This window comes from Giraffa tippelskirchi, chromosome 11 (genome assembly GCF_054371585.1).
Source record: "Giraffa tippelskirchi isolate mGirTip1 chromosome 11, T2T-mGirTip1v1.2.pri, whole genome shotgun sequence".
Lineage (NCBI taxonomy): Eukaryota > Metazoa > Chordata > Mammalia > Artiodactyla > Giraffidae > Giraffa > Giraffa tippelskirchi.
The window spans coordinates 106,230,649-106,249,035 of record NC_137285.1 but is presented as its reverse complement, the minus strand read 5'-3'; the positions used below and the strand labels follow the sequence as shown (position 1 = coordinate 106,249,035).

The 18,387-nt window shown below is 46.4% G+C and overlaps 1 protein-coding gene across 6 annotated transcripts in view; it reads right to left on the bottom strand.

Moving 5' to 3' along the window:
- Nucleotides 1–18,387, bottom strand: part of GRIK4 (glutamate ionotropic receptor kainate type subunit 4) — a 492,838-nt gene that overhangs the window by 140,905 nt on the left and 333,546 nt on the right. For all 6 annotated transcript variants that reach the window (XM_081541612.1, XM_081541613.1, XM_081541610.1 and 3 more), the window contains 2 exons: nt 15,318–15,496; nt 10,991–11,044 (listed from right to left, as the gene is read on the bottom strand). In XM_081541612.1, coding sequence (XP_081397738.1) covers nt 10,991–11,044; nt 15,318–15,496 — 233 coding nt within the window. The remainder of the gene's footprint in view (nt 1–10,990; nt 11,045–15,317; nt 15,497–18,387) is intronic.

Below are 18,387 nucleotides of genomic sequence, written 5' to 3'. Positions count from 1 at the left end.
ACCCCACTCTGGTGTTCTTGCCTGGAGAATCCCAGGGACGGCGGAGCCTGGTGGGCTGCCGTCTATGGTGTCGCACAGAATCGGACACGACTGAAGCGACTTAGCAGCAGCAGCAGCAGCAATCTCTCTGATAAACCTCTAGAAAAATAAACACAGGCTCAGTCTGCTTGACAGTAACATGGACCCAAAGGAGAAAAATTGGCTGTATATATCCATTCTGCCCAAACAAGATTGAGACTGGGGCACAAAGGAGTTATTTCTGCAGGACCTGGCTACTCTTTGGGAATCCAGGGAGCTGTTAGCTGAACAGCCATGGGCCCTCGATCTAATGGGTCATCCTCTCCTCTTCTCCAGGAAATATTCCCAACCGCAGAGTGCTGGGAATTGAAATGCCCTCAATGGTGTGTAGGATGAAATAAGTCCAGGACTGTAAAGAACCTCAAAGATCACCTACTATTAATACAACCTCATAGTTTTCAGATGAAAAAACTGAAGCACAGGGAGGAGAAATGGCTTGTCTAGATAAATGCAGTAGAGTGATGTGGCTAAAAGCTAACTGCTTGGGTTGCTACCTTGAGCAACACATCAAACTTTTATGAGCCTCAGCTTGATCATCTCTAAAATAGGGATAAAAGAGGGCTCTCCTAGAGCAGCTGGGTGAGGTTTAAATGAGAAAATAATTGAAAAGCACTTGTTACAGAGTCTAGTATGCAGAAGATAGTCAATAAATATCAACTTTGACTAATACTATGTTGACCATTGGTTAGTAGCGGGGCTATAACTATATATGGTGAGGCCTTCTGTTCGTATAACACTTACCATGCAGGTGTAACCCTACAGGTGCTAGTATAACCATTCAGGTGCTGGTGTAACCCTGCCTCATGCCTTCCAATACCCAGCCAGCACCAGGTCCCTTCTCTCTAGATTCCCCAAGGGAAAGCTCTATACACACGGCACAAATGGCCCTCCAGTTCAGTGGTGGTGGCAAGAGCCTGGCACTCTAGCCCTATCTGGGGCAGGAAAACGAAAAGATGATCACAGCATCCAGCAAGCCATGCTGCCTGCAATGCTGGGAGCAGCCCAGGTGGCCCACAGACCATATAGTTCCCACTTCCAGGGCCCATTTCCTAACTTTTCTGGACATTTCATGATTCTGACCCTTACTCTAAATCTCTACACTTTTCCTGCCAAGGCGGTGGCTCCCTGCTTTGGCACCAGGCCCATCTGTGCTCACTGACAATAGATTAGGGTGATTTTATCTTTTCTATTAGGCAGTGATTGCGAATCTCCCTGGGTTCATTAGTAGCTGGATAATCCTTCCAGATTTATTAGCTCAAACTGCACTCCCTCCTTCACCTTCTCTCTTTAGATGGCATCGCTGCTGTCTCAGTGGCTGACTGGGCTTTGCCCAAAGGCCCTTAATTCTTCACATCCTCTATCCAAACTCCCATCAGTCTTATGGAACAATAGTTACCACAGCCAAACCTGGAGGCTGACTAGAGGACAGAGACTGCTTCTAGTCTAAAGAGCAGGATGAGCACAGTGAATCCATACCTGTCCAGTGCACGCCCCACCTGGAAGCACCAGACAGGACTGTCAGGCCAGCAGCCCACCTGGGCAACGGCATGCAAGATGCAGACCCTTTTAGTTATAAGGGAGCTGACAACTTTGCTTCCCTCGTGGCTCAGCTGGTAAAGAATCCGACTGCAATGCAGGAGACCTGGGTTCAATTCCTGGGTTGGGAAGACCCCCTGGAGAAGGGAAAGGCTACCCACTCCAGTATTTTAGCCTGGAGAATTCCATGGACTGTATAGTCCATGGGGATGCAAAGAATTGGACACGACTGGGCAACTTTCACTCACTCACTGACACCTTTATAACAAAGTGCTGGTCTCCACGTATAGGGTCAGCTAGCCTCTAAACAGACATGCCAGGGCTTAGGTTGCTAATTGCTCTTCTAGAATACAGGAAAGAGACCTGCGATGATCATTAATCATTTAATAATGCAACAGATATGGCTAGCCAATCAGCATTCCCATATCCTCTTCTCCCTGGGCACACAGGACATGATGTTTCCCCATCTCCCTTGTGGTAGGTGCGAGCATGTGGCCAAGCTTCAGCCAATGGGATTAAGAGGAGAGACACTATGGGCCACTTCCAGGCCTGGCCCCCCCAAACTCTCTTGTTTTGTCCCTTTCCTGGCCTCTCAGTGGACACATTTGAAGCTGGAAGAAATCTGGGCTTCCAGATGATGTTCTGGAAGGCTCCACGATGATCAGAAACACATCTGGGGGACTTTGAGTGAGAAACAACACATCTACTGTGTGAAACCATGGAACTGCAGTTGGCATGGCCTACCAGATAGATACAAAGTGTTATCCATTGCTGATTTCTCATTTTACCAAGATTTCCTGAGATGGATATTATGATTCACATTTTACATATGGGGAAACTGAGGCCTGGCAAGAGCTTCAGGGTGCACAGTTAGGAAGCTCCCAAACTGAGGGCTTTCACCAGGTCTGACAGGTTTTATATATATTTACCACTATAAGAAAAGAGTTTTAAAAAAAGCAATGAAGTTCTGATATTGCTATAATGTAGATGAACCCAGAAAACGTTATGCTGCCAGACACAAATATTACATGATTCCATACAACAATAATATTGTGACTGTTCAATAACCGATAAATAAAATAAATAAAAACTGGGTTTTTACAGCTTCTTTCTCTCATTAGAAAGCTTCCTAATCAGGACTTTCCACTTCAGCCATTCACTCTCGCCTCTTTCAATGGGAAAAGAAATAAGAAACACATCTGAACACTTCATACCATTAAGATGGCTATTATCACAAAAACAAAAAATAACAGGCATTGGTAGGATGTGGGGGAACTCAAACCCTCGTTCATTACTGGTGGGAATAAAAATGGCATGGCTACGAAAGTATGGCGTTCCTCAAAAATCAAACACAGAATTACCATATGATCCAGCAATTTCACTACTAGATACATACCCAAGAGGGTGGAAAGCAAGGACTTGAACAGGTATTTGCATACCTGTGTTCACTGAGACACTATTCATAATAGCCAAAAGGGAGAAGCAACATTAATGTCCACATTGATGGGTGAAGAGATAAAGTGTGGTATATATGTAAAGTGGATTACCATTGTTGTTCTCTCAGTCACTAAGTGAAGTGAAGTGAAAGTCGCTCAGTCGTGTCCGACTCTTTGTGATCCCATGGACAAGCCCATGAATTCTCTAGGCCAGAATACTGGAGTGGGTAGCTTTTACCTTCTCCAGGGGATCTTCCCAACCCAGGGATCGAACCCAGGTCTCCTGCATTGCAGGCAGATTCTTTACCAGCTGAGCCACAAGGGAAGCCCCAGTCACTAAGTCATGTCCAACTCTCTGTGACCCCATGAACTGCAGCATGCCAGGCTTCCTGTCCTTCACCATCTCCCAGAGTTTGCTCAAACTCATGTCCATTGAGTCAGTGATGCCATCCACCCATCTCATCCTCTGACACCTTCTTCTCCTTCTGCCATCAATCTTTGCCAGCATCAAGGACTTATCCAATGAGTTGGCTGTTCTCATTAGATGAGGAAAATACTGGAGTTTCAACCTCAGCATCAGTCGTTACAATGAGTATTCAGGGTTAATTTCCCTTAAGATTGACTGGTTTGATCTCCTTGCTGTCCAAGGACTCTCAGGAATCTTCACCACCATAGTTTGAAGGCATCAATTCTTTGGCGTTACACCTTCTTTACCATCCAGCTCTCACAACTGTACGTGACCACTGGGAAGACCATAGCCTTGACTATACAGACCTTTGTTAGCAGAGTAATGTCTCTGCTTTTCAGCACACTGTCTAGGTCTCTCATGGCTTTCCTGACAAGAAGCAATCATCTTCTGATTTCATGGCTGCAGTTACCATCTGCAGTGATTTTAGAGCCCAGGAAGAGGAAATCTGTCACTACTTCTACCTTTTCCCCCTCTATCAGCTGTGAAGTAATGGAGCCAGGTGCCATGATCTTAGTTTTTTAATGTATTACTCAGCCTTAAAAATGAAGGGAATTCTGACACCTAGATGACCTCTGAAGACATTATGCTAGGTGAAATAAGTCAGACACCAAAGGACAAACATTAGAATTCCATTTATATGAAGCATATAGAAGAGGCAAATTCATAGAGACAGAAAGCAAAATGGTAGCTGCCAGGGGCTGGGAGGGGGAAAGGGTGGGGAGTTGCTGTTTAATGGGTTTAAGGTTTCAGTTTGAGGATGAAAAAAGTTCTCAACGTGGATCGTGATGATGGTTACCCAACGATGTAAATATACTCACTGTACTGAATGATATACTTAAAATGGTAAATTTTATGTGTATTTTCCACTATAAAAAAAGAGTTTAAGAAAAGGAATGAAGTTCTGATACTTGCTATAATATGGATGAACGTAGACAACATTATGCTGAATAAAATAAGCCAGACAGAAAAGACAAATATTACCTGATTCCACACAATAATAATATTGTCACTGCACAATAACTGAACTACCTCGTTCTACTCATTGTCTGGAAATTAATAAAATGGCATTTTAGGAGTCACTTTTATAGGCCATTAGAGGCTGGGCAGCAAAATAAATATCTCCTGTTCTTTTCAGTACCTGGGAAACACAAACAGAACTTCCTTTTCTATAATTTCATTTATTTATTTATGGCTGTGCTGGGCCTTAGTTGTTGTATGGGCTACTCTCTAGTTTCTGTATTTGGGCTTTTCATTGCAATGGCTTCTCTCGCTGTGAAGCACGGGCTCACGGGCATTAGTAGTTGTGGCACATGGGCTCAGCAGTTGCAGCTCCCAGGCTCTAGAGCCTGGCTCTTGTGGCGCATGGGCTTAGTTGCTCCACCACATGTGGGATCCTCCCGGACCAGGGATTGAACCTGTGTCTCCCTCATTGGCAGGAGGATTCTTAACCACTGAGCCACGAGGGAAGCCCAAGACTTCTTAAAATAATACCTTCCCTTTACTAGCCTTGTGTTGTGGGTCAGTTTCTGTGTGGCTATTATCTCCCAGGGCGGGTATTATTAGTGTCCACCAACAGACGAGGTCACCCAGGCTCAGAGAGACTGAACAACCTACAAGGGATCACATAGCTGATAGCTAGTCAACCTGGAGTCCTTAGTCTTGTCTACTAAGGCCTGCACCTTTGTGCTAACTCTCAAATGCAAGTCTGAGTGTCTGCAGCATCACTGTGGCCGAATTTAGAGAGATGGGACCTGATGGACATCCTTGAGGAATTCAGAGAAGAAATAAATAAGAATTAAAGTCCAGGTGGCATCTATATTTCGGGGGAAGGACTAGAGCAGAGGTTCCCAGTCTCCAGGATCTAATGCCTGATGATCTGAGGTGCAGCTGATGTAATAATAATAGAAATAAAGTGCACAGTAAGTGTAATGTGCTTGAATCATCCAGAAACCATCCTCTCACCCCCTGGTCCAAGGAAAAATTGTCTTCCACAAAATTGGTCCCTGGTGCCATAAACGTTGGGGACCACTGGACTAGAGAAGCACAGAGGCTCACCTATGACCCTCTAGATAAAGCCCCTCCTGTTCTTGTTCAAGACTCCAATAGCAACTGGGCAGAAAGAAGGGACTTAAAAATAGCTTCTTCACTCCTAATAAAGGTCTGTCCTTCCTGAGAGCCAAGGGACTAATGAGAAGTACCCAGAATATTCTCTCACTGACTGATTTTTGCAATGGCTTTGCTTCTATTTTCTTGGCTATTACTCAGCCATCATCATTCACACCGTTACTTTTCTGATTTCCTCTTGCAAACTTACAAACTGTGTGAATCCTGTCAATTCCAGATTCAAAGAACTCTCTGGGGAAGGTACCCTCCCAAAGCTCATCTCATTCTGTGTTCACCCAAGAAGGACAAAAGCCCTTGGAAAGCTAAAAGTATCAGAGTGTGACCAAAATACACACTGTCCTCAAAACATAGAGTATTTGGCAATTCATAACGCAGTTTTCTTTATCCTCACAACAACCCTGTAAGATTTCATTATCCCCATTTTACAAATGAGAGATCTGGGGCTCAGAGAGCCAGTGTGACTCCCCCCAAGGTCACACAGCAAGTACAAGGCAGAGTGGAGACTTGACCCCGGTCTCCTGACTTCATGGGTCAGTGCTTTCTCCACAAGATTCATCATCAAAGTCATCATTAACATTTTGGAGAAGAGGGAGTGGTGGGACATAGCAGGGGTGATGCTTTCTTTTTTGACTTTTTTAAAGCTTTTTTTTGTTGTGGATCATTTTTTAAAGTCTTTATTGAATTTGTCACAAAAAGTGGAAACAGTGACAGGTTTTATTTTCTTGGGCTCCAAAATCACTGCAGAGGGTGACTGCAGCCATGAAATTAAAAGACGCTTGCTCCTTGGAAGAAAAGCCATGACAAACCCAGACGGCGTATTAAAAAGCCGGAGACATCATTTTGCCAACAAAGGTTTGTCTAGTCAAAGCTATGGTTTTTCCAGTAGTCATGTACGGATGTGAGAGTCAGACCATCAAGAAGGCTGAGTCCTGAAGAATTGATGCTTTCGAACCGTGGTTCTGGAGAAGACTCTTGAGAGTCCCTTGGACTGCAAGGAGATCAAACCAATCAGTCCTAAAGGAAATCAACCCTGAATATTCATTGGAAGGACTGATGCTGAAGCTGAAGCTCCAATACTTTGGCCACCTGATGGGAAGAGCCGACTTATTGGAAAAGACCCTAATGCTGGGAAAGATTGAGGGCAAGAGGAGAAGGGGGATGCAGAGGATGAGATGGTTAGATAGCATCACTGACTCAATGGACATGAGTTGGAGCAAACTCTGGGAGATAGCGAAGGACAGGGAAGCCTGGTGCGCTGGCCCATGGGGTCAAAAAGAGTTGACAAGACTTAGAGACTGAATGACAACAACAATATTGCTTCTGTTTTATGAGGGGTGTTTTTGGCCACAAAGCATGTGGGATCTTACTTCCCTGAGCAGAGACTGAATCTGCTCCACTGCCTTTGAAGGTGAAGTGTTAACCACTGGATGCCAGGAAGTCCTATGATGTCTTCTTTTTTTGTATATAATTTTATTTATTTATTTTTGGCTGTGCTGGGTCTTCATCACTGTGTGTGGACTTTTCTCTAATTGCAGCAAACGGGGGCTACTGTCTAGTTGCAATGCGAGGGCTTCTCATTGCGATGGCTTCTCTTCTTGCAGAGCATGGGCTTTAGGCACTTGGGCTTCAGTAGTTGTGGTTCCTGGGCTCTGGAGCACAGGCTCAATAGGCTTGGGCTTAGTTGCTCCATGGCATGTGGGATCTTTCTGGATCAGGGATGGAACCCATGTCTCCTGCATTGGCAGGCAGATTCTTGATCACTGAGTCACCGGGGAAGCCTCTGTGATGCTTTCTTAAACATCTCCAGGCCAAGCAACCTCGCCTTAGTCTCATTTTCATCCTGGGAATTCATCTTTCAAACGACTAGCCTCCTTCCTTCTGCAAAAACACTTCAGTGATCCTGGCTGCCTCACTCCCTCCTCTTCGGCTACCCTGGCGGCCTAACATGGGGGCAGGCTGGCCCAAGGCAGGTGGCCCCTGGCCTGCCTTCTTCCCCTCCTCCCCTCTGCTTCCCAGGCTCCCCAAATGGAACACAGATGGAGTTTAATCTGTCCTTATTCTTCTGCCAACTTGCTGGGCTCCCCCAAATGCCTCCTTACTCCAGGCAAATGCTTTCACATCACTCTGGGAATAGTCTAATCCTTTTCTTCCCTTTTCCATGCTAATGCCCTGATTTACAGCAGCAGTGTGAGATAGAAAAAATAAAATAAATGTGCCAACAAAGCAGTTCCTTCTGCTTTATGTTCTGAGGGGCAGTGACTGGGAGGGGGCATGCAGGGGACTTCTGGCGACTGCTGGCAACATTCTATTTGTGGATCTGGGTGTTGCTTACACAGGTGTGCTCACTTGGAGAATGTTCGTTCAGCTGCTCACATATGATCTGTGTGGCCTTCTGTCTGTAGGTTAGACCTCAGTTAAAAATTCCAGCAATGGAACAGGCAGGTCTGTGGTGGGGGCGTACTAGGCAACAGACAGCTGAATGACTTTTTGGCAAGCCTTCTGTGGAGGGAGTCCCTACACCAGAAGAGAAGCTATATAGGATTCTTCAAGGGGGCTTTCAACTCTGATAGCAAAGACCTATAGGATGCTTCAGGGTGAACAATGCCACAGAAGCCCCAAGAAAGGGCTGTTCACAAAACTACCACTAGACATAAACAGGGACAGCAGGATCCCAGCTTGTCTCTTTGGGCAGCCCTCTCCTCACCTTCGCAGGACATTTCAGGAGACCTGGCCCTGGCCCCTAAATCCCAAAAGGGACACTAGGTTACCCTACCACCCTTGTTGGCCAGGAAAGTCTTAACTCCCAGGTAATCTTTTCCATTTTCAGATTCTAGAGTCAAATCTGTGAGGTTGAATTCTGCTTCCTAAACACATCAAGGCTCTTGTGGTTCATTGATACCTGCGTATGTGCCAAGTCGCTTCAGTCATGTCTGACTCTTGGCGACCCTATGGACTGTAGTCCCCCAGGCTCCTATGTCCATGGGGTTCTCCAGGTAAGAATACTGGAGTGGGTTGCTGTGTCCTCCTCCAGGGGATCTTCCAGATCCAAGGATTGAACCCACATCTCTTACGTCTCCTGCATTGGCATTGAGAATAAGGAACAGCATATTCACATACCTGGAGATTTGAGTCCCTTCTAACATATGGACTGCTCCAGGAATGGGTGTGCCAGTTCATTATTATTCATTTGATGTTACCTGCCTTATATCTTTTAAGAAGGTTACTTTCACAAATGGCTATAAATAGACAAATGAATAATAACAAACTGGCACACCCATTCCTGGAGCAGTCCATATGTGTGAAGGGACTCAAATCTCCAGGTATGTGAGCATGCTGTTCCTTATTCCCAAATGTTATTCTGTTCTTTGTTTGTCTAGGAAAAAGTCTACCTGTCTTTCAGGATATAGCTTAAAGACCCTTTCTTCTGTGAAGCATTTCCTACCTGCCCTGGGTCGCCAAATAGAGAAAGTCCCTGCAGGAACGAAGACTCAGCACACTTTATAAAAAACATTTAAAAAAGTATATCTGGATAAAGGGGCTACTTAAATGATTTGGATATCTCATGCATTTATAAAATAAATAAATGCATAATAATTAAACCTCTTTTCTGAATGACTGTTTATAAAAGCTCCACCTGTAATAGCCCCAAACTGGAAACAACTAAAATGTCTCTCCATAGGTGGATGATTAAGCAAACAGGTACATCCACAGCAAGAAATACGACTCAGCAAAAATAAAGGGCAAACTATTGATTCATACAACAACTTTGATGGATCCTGAGGGCAATACACTGAGTGAAAAAATTTAACCTCAAAGGTCATCTACTCATGATTCTATTTACATAAAAGTAGAAAAGTTAGGCAAAGCTATGGTTTTTCCAGCAGTCATGAGCAGATGTGAGAGCTGGACCCTAAAGAAGGCAAAGAACTGAAGAATTGATGTTTTCAAGCTGTGGTGCTGGAGAAGACTCTGGAGAGTCCTTGGACTGCAAGGAGATCAAACCTGTCAGTCTTAAAGGAAATCAACCCTGAATATTCATTTAAAAGACTGTTGCTGAAGCTGAAGCTTCAATAGTTTGGCTACCTGATGCAAAGAGCCAACTCATCGATAAAGACCCTGATGCCGGGAAAGATTGTAGGCAAAAGGAGAAGGGGGCAGCAGAGGATGAGATGGTTAGATAGCATCACTGACTCAATGGACATGAGTTTGAGCAAAATCTGGGAGACAGTGAAAGACAAGGGAAACTGGAGTGCTGCAGTCCATGGGGTCGCAAAGATTCAGACACAACTTAGCAACTGAACAATAACAACCACAACAAAAGTTAGAAATAGAGAACAGATTAGCAGTTATTAGAGATTAGGACTAGTGGGAAGAAGGAACATGGATATGACTATAAAGTAGTAGTGAGATCTTTGTGGTAATGAAATGGTTTTTTTCCTGATTGTAGTAGGAGTTACACACATTTACATACATCTTAACAGACATGATATTTTGATATCCTGGTTTTGATGTTGTACTGTAATAATATAAGATATAGCCATTACAGAAAACTGGGTTAAAGTTACATGGCACCCCTCTGTATTATCTTTGTGACTTTCTGTGAATCTATAATTATCTCAAAATAAAAGTTATGTTTTTAAACCTGTTCTCTGAGGTTCTTTCTACTGTCTAATTGAGAGTGTGTATGTTTCACAATGTTTCACATGTCTTAATGCTTTATGATTTCAAAATATACACAGATTAAATTACATCATTTCAAAATGATAGCAATTCCACAACATAGCTGTCCTTACACCCATTTTACAGACAAGGAACCAAGGTTCAGTGCTTGTTTAAGGGGCACACAGCTGGTATATGGCAAAACTAGAGCTCCAACTTGACTCAATAAAATTTCTATAGGTCTGTCTTCTAGGCTGCAAAAGAAGGGAATTTGAAAAAAATGGCCTCTGAAGGTGTATCAGTTATAACACCTTTTACCTAGGACAGGCGTAATTTTTGTGCTCTAGCATTCCTAATTCTAAGCCAGCCTGCATTAGGGTCTGGCAATGTAGGGACTGGACTGCCGGCCTGTAACTGGACCTATAGAGGAGACGCAACCATCAGAGGGGTCAGCTAGTGGCATCTGAGCGGAGGTATTAGATTCTTCTAGGCTAAGAATTGTTAGGACAAGAGTCCTAGGGCTCCTGGGTTTCCATGTTTCTCAAATGCCCTGCTTCTCTGGCTGGCGTCTGCTCCTCTGTTCCATTTCCCCTACTGCCCATCTCCAGGGCTTCATTCCGTCACACCACACTGACCCTAATTAATGATACTCTCTATGCCAAAGAGGTGAGCTGTGAAAATGTCTTACCAGATTAGTGAAGATGTATGTGTAATAGGCTGACACCATCCCTAGTTCCGCTGCCTGCAAAGGGAAGAGAAGGAGATTAGAGCAGCAAATAAAGCCCACTGGAAGTACATGAGTAGGGAGGGCTCCAAGTGTCTGCCCCTGGTCTGGCCCCCCACCGGCAGAGTAGAACATCTTGACTGATTGGTTCTTACACCACCTTCAACCTTGGAGGATGGAGCACAGAAACCCTGGCCTCTAGAGTAGGGTCTCTCTCCCTCCACCCCACGCCCCCATCCCTGCAGTGACACTCATGGTAGCTGATATTCTCATGTGTACACATTCCCATGGACATAACTGGGGATTATGGAAACCAAAGTGACTTTCCGAGAAATGCAACAAATAAGAGAAGACTATAATAATTATTTCCACAACTATTAACAATACCAATGGCTAACACTTACTCACTGTTTAGTCCACACCAAGCACGGGACAGCATTTTGCTTGGGTTCACCTGATGAGGCAGCACTATTACTCGTCCACCACCCCCCTTTAGACAGCTGAGGAAACTGAAGCACCACAGGCTGTGCAGCTTGTCCAGAAGATCACATATCTCATACATGGAAAAGATGAAATTAAAGCCAGGCAGCCTAACACTCCCCTTGGAGAACTATGATATTGATGGAATTACTGACACACTTCTCTTAGGGGCCAAGGCGTGGACAGGAAAGTGTGGCTTGTAGGCAATTCCCAAATTAATTCCACCCTCGTCAGGGTGAGAGTGAGTATGCCTCATAGGTATATTCTTCAATCTGCAGTAATGCTGGAAAGAGGTGAATCATTTGCAAACTGTGGTCCTTTGTTAGTAGTGAGGAGCAAGTTGCTTGTGATGTACCCTTGGTGATGGTGCACCAGGGAGTCTCAGCCCACAGTTGGGAGCTGCTAGTTCAGATGGGCCTCCTTTTGCCTGATCTTTGCAGCATCATAAAGACCTCTATAAGCAACCTTCCATGACGTGTGCCTGGCTTGGAGTGCGACAGGTGCTAGAGAGGCCAACAAGGAGATCATGGAAATAATGAGCCCGGCTCTCTCCAGGGCCCCCATCCCTCCTGACAGTCGGATAGATCTTCATCATGTAGCCTGCAGCCCTGGGCCACTAGGAAGCCACTTTTGTCATCACTGTTGAGGTGCATGGGGGTGGAGGGCGTTAAACAAAGCCAGGGATGATTGCCTTCTCCCTTTATATTGTATTTGTCTCCCCAGGGATTCGAATAACCGTGTGAGCATTCTCATAGGCTCCTTGAAGGACAGGCTGGGATAATTATTAGGTTGGTTGGCCGAAAAGTTCGTTCAGGTTTTCCAAGTTACAGAAAAACTCAAACAAACTTTTTGTCCAGCCCAATATATCACCACCATCCCTATAAGAAATTGAGGCAACTGGGGCAAGATTACAAGGAGTTGTGATGGAGCTCAAGGCCCCTCCTTCCTCTAGCAAAGCTACAGCAACTCCTCCACTTCTGGGGACAGGGGCATGGTGCTCACCTCCACCTCTTCAACCCCCCCTCCCCGAATTATCCATATAATAATGCCCTTGCCTCTGACTACTGCCTAGGCTGATGGGGGCTCCCTGGTTCCAGGGATGGGTAGGGGGCAGGGGGCTGAGAAAGGGCACAGTTGGATGGTTAAAACCCACTTTGTGAAATCTGTTGTCCTAAAGATAAAACACAAGAGATCCTTGGTTTTTAAGACCTGAATTCTGGGTAAACATGGAATTTGTTGCTGGAACAGCAGCTCAATAAAGCAGGGGATTACTCTGAAAATCCTCCTGAAACCAAGAGACAGTGGAGTGCTGCTAAGCTCCGAGGCCAGGCTCACGAGCGCACAGTGAGACTCCCAGAAGCTCCGGGCGCCCTCTGATCGTACTGCTTCCCACGCTGAGTCTATCTTCCCTCAAGGCCAGGTTGTAACCTCATGAAGGAAGAGCCTGGAGCTTCAGGGAAGCATGCGATCGAGTCCAGGATGGATACAAGGTCAGCCTGCTGGGGTTTCTAGGAATTCAAATGGGGACAAGCTTTCCCAAAACCTCACTGCTCATTGATGAGTTTGGTTCCAAGGTTACATGGGCTGGGGCTGATCGATGACCTCAGGAAAGCCTGCCACTGGCCACCCAGCAGAACCATTTGCTAATAATGGTCATTACAAGGGAATTTCCTTCAAATGCACAGCCATAAAAAAGAAATTAAAAACGTTTTTAATGAAAATACCCAGTACTGGCAAGGGTGCTATAAGACACCTATACACCATTGGTGGGAGTGTAAATCCTTACAGACTTGCTAAAAAGGCAAGCTGGCAAATCATATCAAAAACCTTAAAAGCATGCATAACTTTAACTCAGTAATTCCACTCCTAGAAATTTATGCCCTGAAAATATTCATGAATGTGCATAAAGGTTTATGTACAAAGATGTACATTCCAACATTATTTATTACAGCAAAGATTGAAGGCAACCTGTATCTCCAACAATAAAGAGATGGTTAAATAAATTATGGTACATCCATATGATAAGAAATGATGCAGCCATTAAAATATTTGTAGAAAAATATGTCATGACATGAGAAAAAAATGCATAGCATATAATTAAGTGGAAAAAAAAAAACCGGTTCCAGAAGAGTATGTGCAGGGTGTAATAATTTTGGAAAAGGAAAAAAAAATGTGTCTCTAAGGACAGAAAGACTAGATATCAAAATTTCACAGTGGTTCTCGCTCGGTGATGGAATTGTGAATGATTTTTATTTTTTTCCTTTGGGCTTTTCTGTACTTTCCGAGATTTCAACAATGAACTAGACATATTTTTTAAAAGGGAGGGAGGCAACCACATATGCTGGAGCCAGGAAATATTCCTGGGCAAGGGCTGACCCCAAAAGGCTTCTACCTGGGGCCTGTCCAGGCAGGAATCAGCTACTGCAGGGGAAACATACATTCTGATCTGCCCTTAGCAGGGGGACTGAGGGACATCTATCTTGCTCCCTACTCCTCAGTCCTCCCCACCCTCCTGAGAACTCCTCAGCCTGCATCTCTCATGCCCTGAAACTTAAAGGAGCGCTTCCATCCTTGATGACTTCATTAATCACAGCTCCGGACACAAGAGAAGAAAGAGAAAGAGAAAAACTGTATGTTGGAGTGTGTGTCTGTGAGTTGAGTATACCCACACAGACAGACGTGGGTTTGGAGCTGCAGAAAATTACTATAGCAACAGGCTGAAGGGACAGCCCTCGGTACTCAGAGAAATTTCATTCAAATCTCTTATTAATTCTGAGACAAAACTAGCTGGGGTGGGGAGGTGAGGAGAGAGCGAGGGAGGGAGAGGAAGAGAGAATCATCCTGCATCTGCTGGGCTCCTTGAGGCCCTGCGGAGGTTAATGAGGAACCTCACTCCCCCAGTGGAAGACGGCGGGCTGCACTTAAATGTGCAATTAAAATGGCACTAGAGGAGGCAATGTGCCCAGAGAGGCTGGGGGAGCTGCTGGAGCCAGGGCAGAGCCTGGCAGGGTCCACTCTGTCTGGGGTTGCTTGCTTAGCCCAGACAGCAGCCCAAGACACAGTCCCAGTGGTTCCAAGGATGCCCAGATGATCGAAGCTGTTTGTCTAGCGTGGACCCCCAGGCACTGACTTTTCTCCCTCTGTCTCTGTCTCTCTCGCTTGGATTGGCCTCACTCAGAGAGTTCCAGTTTCCATGTGTAATCATTGATTCAGGGGCTGGTCTCTGTGTCCCTGGGAGCAGGCAGAGACGAGGGGAGAAATGGACTGATTTCCTGTGAAGAGAGCCAAGGCAGGCTCTGCTCTGCCCCTCACAGGGCTGGCCTTGGACAAAGCTGCTCATCTCCCAGACTCGCAGTTTCTTCCACTGCCGGGGGATGCTATCATGTCCACCTCGTGTGGTCATGGAGAGGATTACATTGAAAAATGACACGGCAGCGCTCGGTAAATGATAGAACACGTGTAAAGATTACACACAGGGCCGGTATTCAGTAATACACACGAATGAGACAGCCCTGGCTGTCAGAATATGGAGATGCCTCTGCTCAGTCTGGCAAATAGCCTCAGCCCCCAAGTAGCCCACCCCACCATGTCTCTGTGAAGTTGCATCATCCTACTTTTTCCTCTTAGCTTTCAGGAACCGTTCACTGGAACTGAAGCACACAGTCGGGGTGAGAGATCCAGCCCAGGGCTCCTTCAACCTCGGCCCAGGGCAGACACCCAAGGCGAGAAGGGAGCAGAGTGTCAGCTCAGAGGCAGAGGGAGGGAGGGGGATGCTTGGCACCCACCAGCACCCGCCCAGCCCGGCGCCCACCTTCAGGAGGATGGTGTGGGACATGGAGGCGTTGGCGTGTATGATGATGGTGGCGGTCTTGTCGTCTCGGATCTCCTTGAGGAGCGGGGTGGGGTCCCTGGCGTCATCCAGCATCCGGACGGAGAGTGTGTCCTTGGAGATAAGGAATTGCCGGAGTAGCTTCTCTAGGTTTAAAAGGCCTGGAGGGGAAGAGAGGATGAAGGCCCTGAGGGTCCATGGTGCTGCCTCCGAGACACGGGAGCCAAAGCCAGACAAGCGAAAACTCGGGAGGGAGGCAGGGTCCTGGGTCTGGCATCAAGTGGTTAGGCCGGAGCATGCACATGGGGAACCCTCATGAATGTTACATCCAGCTCTTATTTCCATGGTGGAGGTCAGGGAGCAGCTCCCTCCAGGTCACAAGGCCCAGAAAACAGATCTAGCAAAACACTTTGAACTCCTCAGAGCACAGGGGCTGCTCTGAGACAAGGTATTGTTATGATTATGAAAGAACAGGTTTTGAACTGCACCCCAGCAGGCAGTCGGGGGGCCCAGAACAACTGGGGATCCTGAGCAAAGGACTCTGCCAGGCCCTTGCTATTCGCTGCCGAGCACGTGGGAGAAGGGATTCTGGGAAGACAGTGGTCTCAATTCCAATGGAAAGAGACCTACAGGCATTTGCTCCCCAAAGCCAATCAATGACAAGAGCAACATTCATTGAATTTTTATTGCATTCCAGGTAATGGGCTAAACATTTTAATGGCTCATCTCGTTTAAGTCCTCCCAAGATCATACAAAGTATTCCAATCCCACAGAACAGAGGCGAGCAGGAGGCAGGAGAGGAGGAACTCTCCCAGACACTGTCACTACACACGGTGGATGGCCTGGGGAGGGATGCTCTCTAAGCAGTCAAAGAGCCTGGTGCTCTGGTGTCTGCACTGGTTTAAGGAATAGTAAATGCAGGGAGGTCATGAACATGACTCTGAAGAAGCCTCTTCCCTGTGCAGGTTAAACTCCCTCCTGATCCTGGAGGACCAAAAGGTAAGATGAGGGGGCATCTGAAGAGCATTGTAGGGGCTTCCTTGGTGGTCTAGTGGCTAAGATTCCACACTCCCAATGCAAGGGGGCCCGGGTTCCCTCCCTGGTTGGAGAACTAGATCTCACTTGCTGCAACTAAGGATTCGCAAGCTGCAACCAAAGGTCCTGCATGCTGCAACAAAGATCAAAGATCCCCAGTGCCATAACGAAGACCCAGCACAGCCAAGTAAATAAATATTGAAAAAAGACAAAAATAGAGAGCACTGTACCACCTTCCTCATTTTGTAGAAAAGTGACAGGCTGTGCCCAGGAAAACAGCTGGGACCAGAATTCGATTTCCTCATCTCCATCCCACCCTCTTCCCCTGAGACCAGACTTCCTCTTAGGATAAAACACACCAGAAGGAGCAGGCACAGAACCCAGGGAGGCGTGGGTTCATGTGTCTCTGGACTTAGGGGCGAAAGCCTTGGTGTGCTTTGTGAACAAGGGAGAGGGAGCAGGGTGGGCCTGGCGTGATGGAGACTGGAACCCTGGCAGGTGGGGCCAATCCCTAACTCCCACCCCACCCTGGGTCCTGAAAAGGTGGTCCAAGGAACTGGGGCTGTGGTAGGGGTTGAGAAGCCCCTGGAGGGCCTGTCCTTCACAAAGAGTTTTCAGAAATGCAGGCTGTGCAAGCCCAGAGTTGACTTGGTTTTTCCTTCCTTTCCAAACAGGCCTCAGCGGAGGCTTGTTAGACCCCCTGATGCTATCTGTGCCCCTCACGGCTCCATACCACCACCCTCCATCCAGAAGGGCACCGAAGCTGCCAGGGCTCTTCCTGCCAACTTTGATGCAGAAGATCTGGATTCAAGCTCACGGTCAACTGTCGCTAACTGTGTGACCTTGAGAACCAACTAACCTCTTCAAGTCTCAAGCTTCATCTGTAAAATGGGCATAACAGGTGAGAACTCACTGAGATCCTATGTGAAAGCAGGCTGGGAACTGGCATGCATGGAATCAGCATTGCTTCTGTTGTATCTACTTATTTCCATAAGAACACAAAGGTCAGGAATGGCGGCTTAGTGAGGCAGAAGAAGAGGCGTCTGTTCATCTAACACTCACTGTCCTAGTGCCAGGCACTGGGCTGACAAGACACCAGCAGAGAAGATGGGTCAGGTACAGACCCTGCCCTCCAGGGTCACAGAGGCCAGGAACCTCTAGCTGAGTGTGTGTATGCATGCTCAGTCGCTCAATTGTGTCCAACTCTTTGCATTCCAACTCTACCCTATGGACCATAGCCCACCAGGCTCCTCTGCCCATGGGATTCTCTAGGCAAGAACACTGGAGTGGGTGGGCATGCCCTTCTTCAGGGGATCTTCCCAATCCAGGGATTGAACCCACATCTCTTGTGGCTCTTGCATTGGCAGGTGGGTTCTTGATCACTAGTGTCACCTTGGGAAGCCCCAGCTAAGTGTATAGCAAAGTTCGAATCATATCCCTAGTACTGTGTGTAAAATAGATAACAAGGACCTACAGCACAGCACAGGGAACTCCACTCAATACTCTATAATGACCTATATGGGAAAAGAATCTAAAAAAAGAGTGAATATATGTATATGTAGACCTGATCCACTTTGCTGTATCCCTGAAACAAACACAACATTGGAAATCAACTATCTTCCAATAAAACATTTTTAAAAACCCCAAATCGTATCCCTATTTTGTTTGGTGGCCTAAAAATCTGGTTTTCTATGGGACAGCTTCATTGCATCCTATATGTAAAATGCAGAGAATAGTCACATCTTCATAGAGATGTTGTGAAAAGCAAGATCTCACTTAGACAAAGGTCTGAGCACCTGATCAAAAGGACAAGGAGATCAGGGAGGCCACAGGACTGGAGCTGCTGGAGTCTTGGCCAGCTCCTTGGCTCAAGGAAAGATTTGTCCTCAGGACATGCTCTAGGGGAGCAGCTGGACGTATGAGCAAGGGAGGGGTGGTGAGGGTGAACTCCCCACCGGGCCTGGAATGCAGCAGGGAGACTCTCTGGAGTTCGACTGGGAGAGAGGCCAAATGCCCT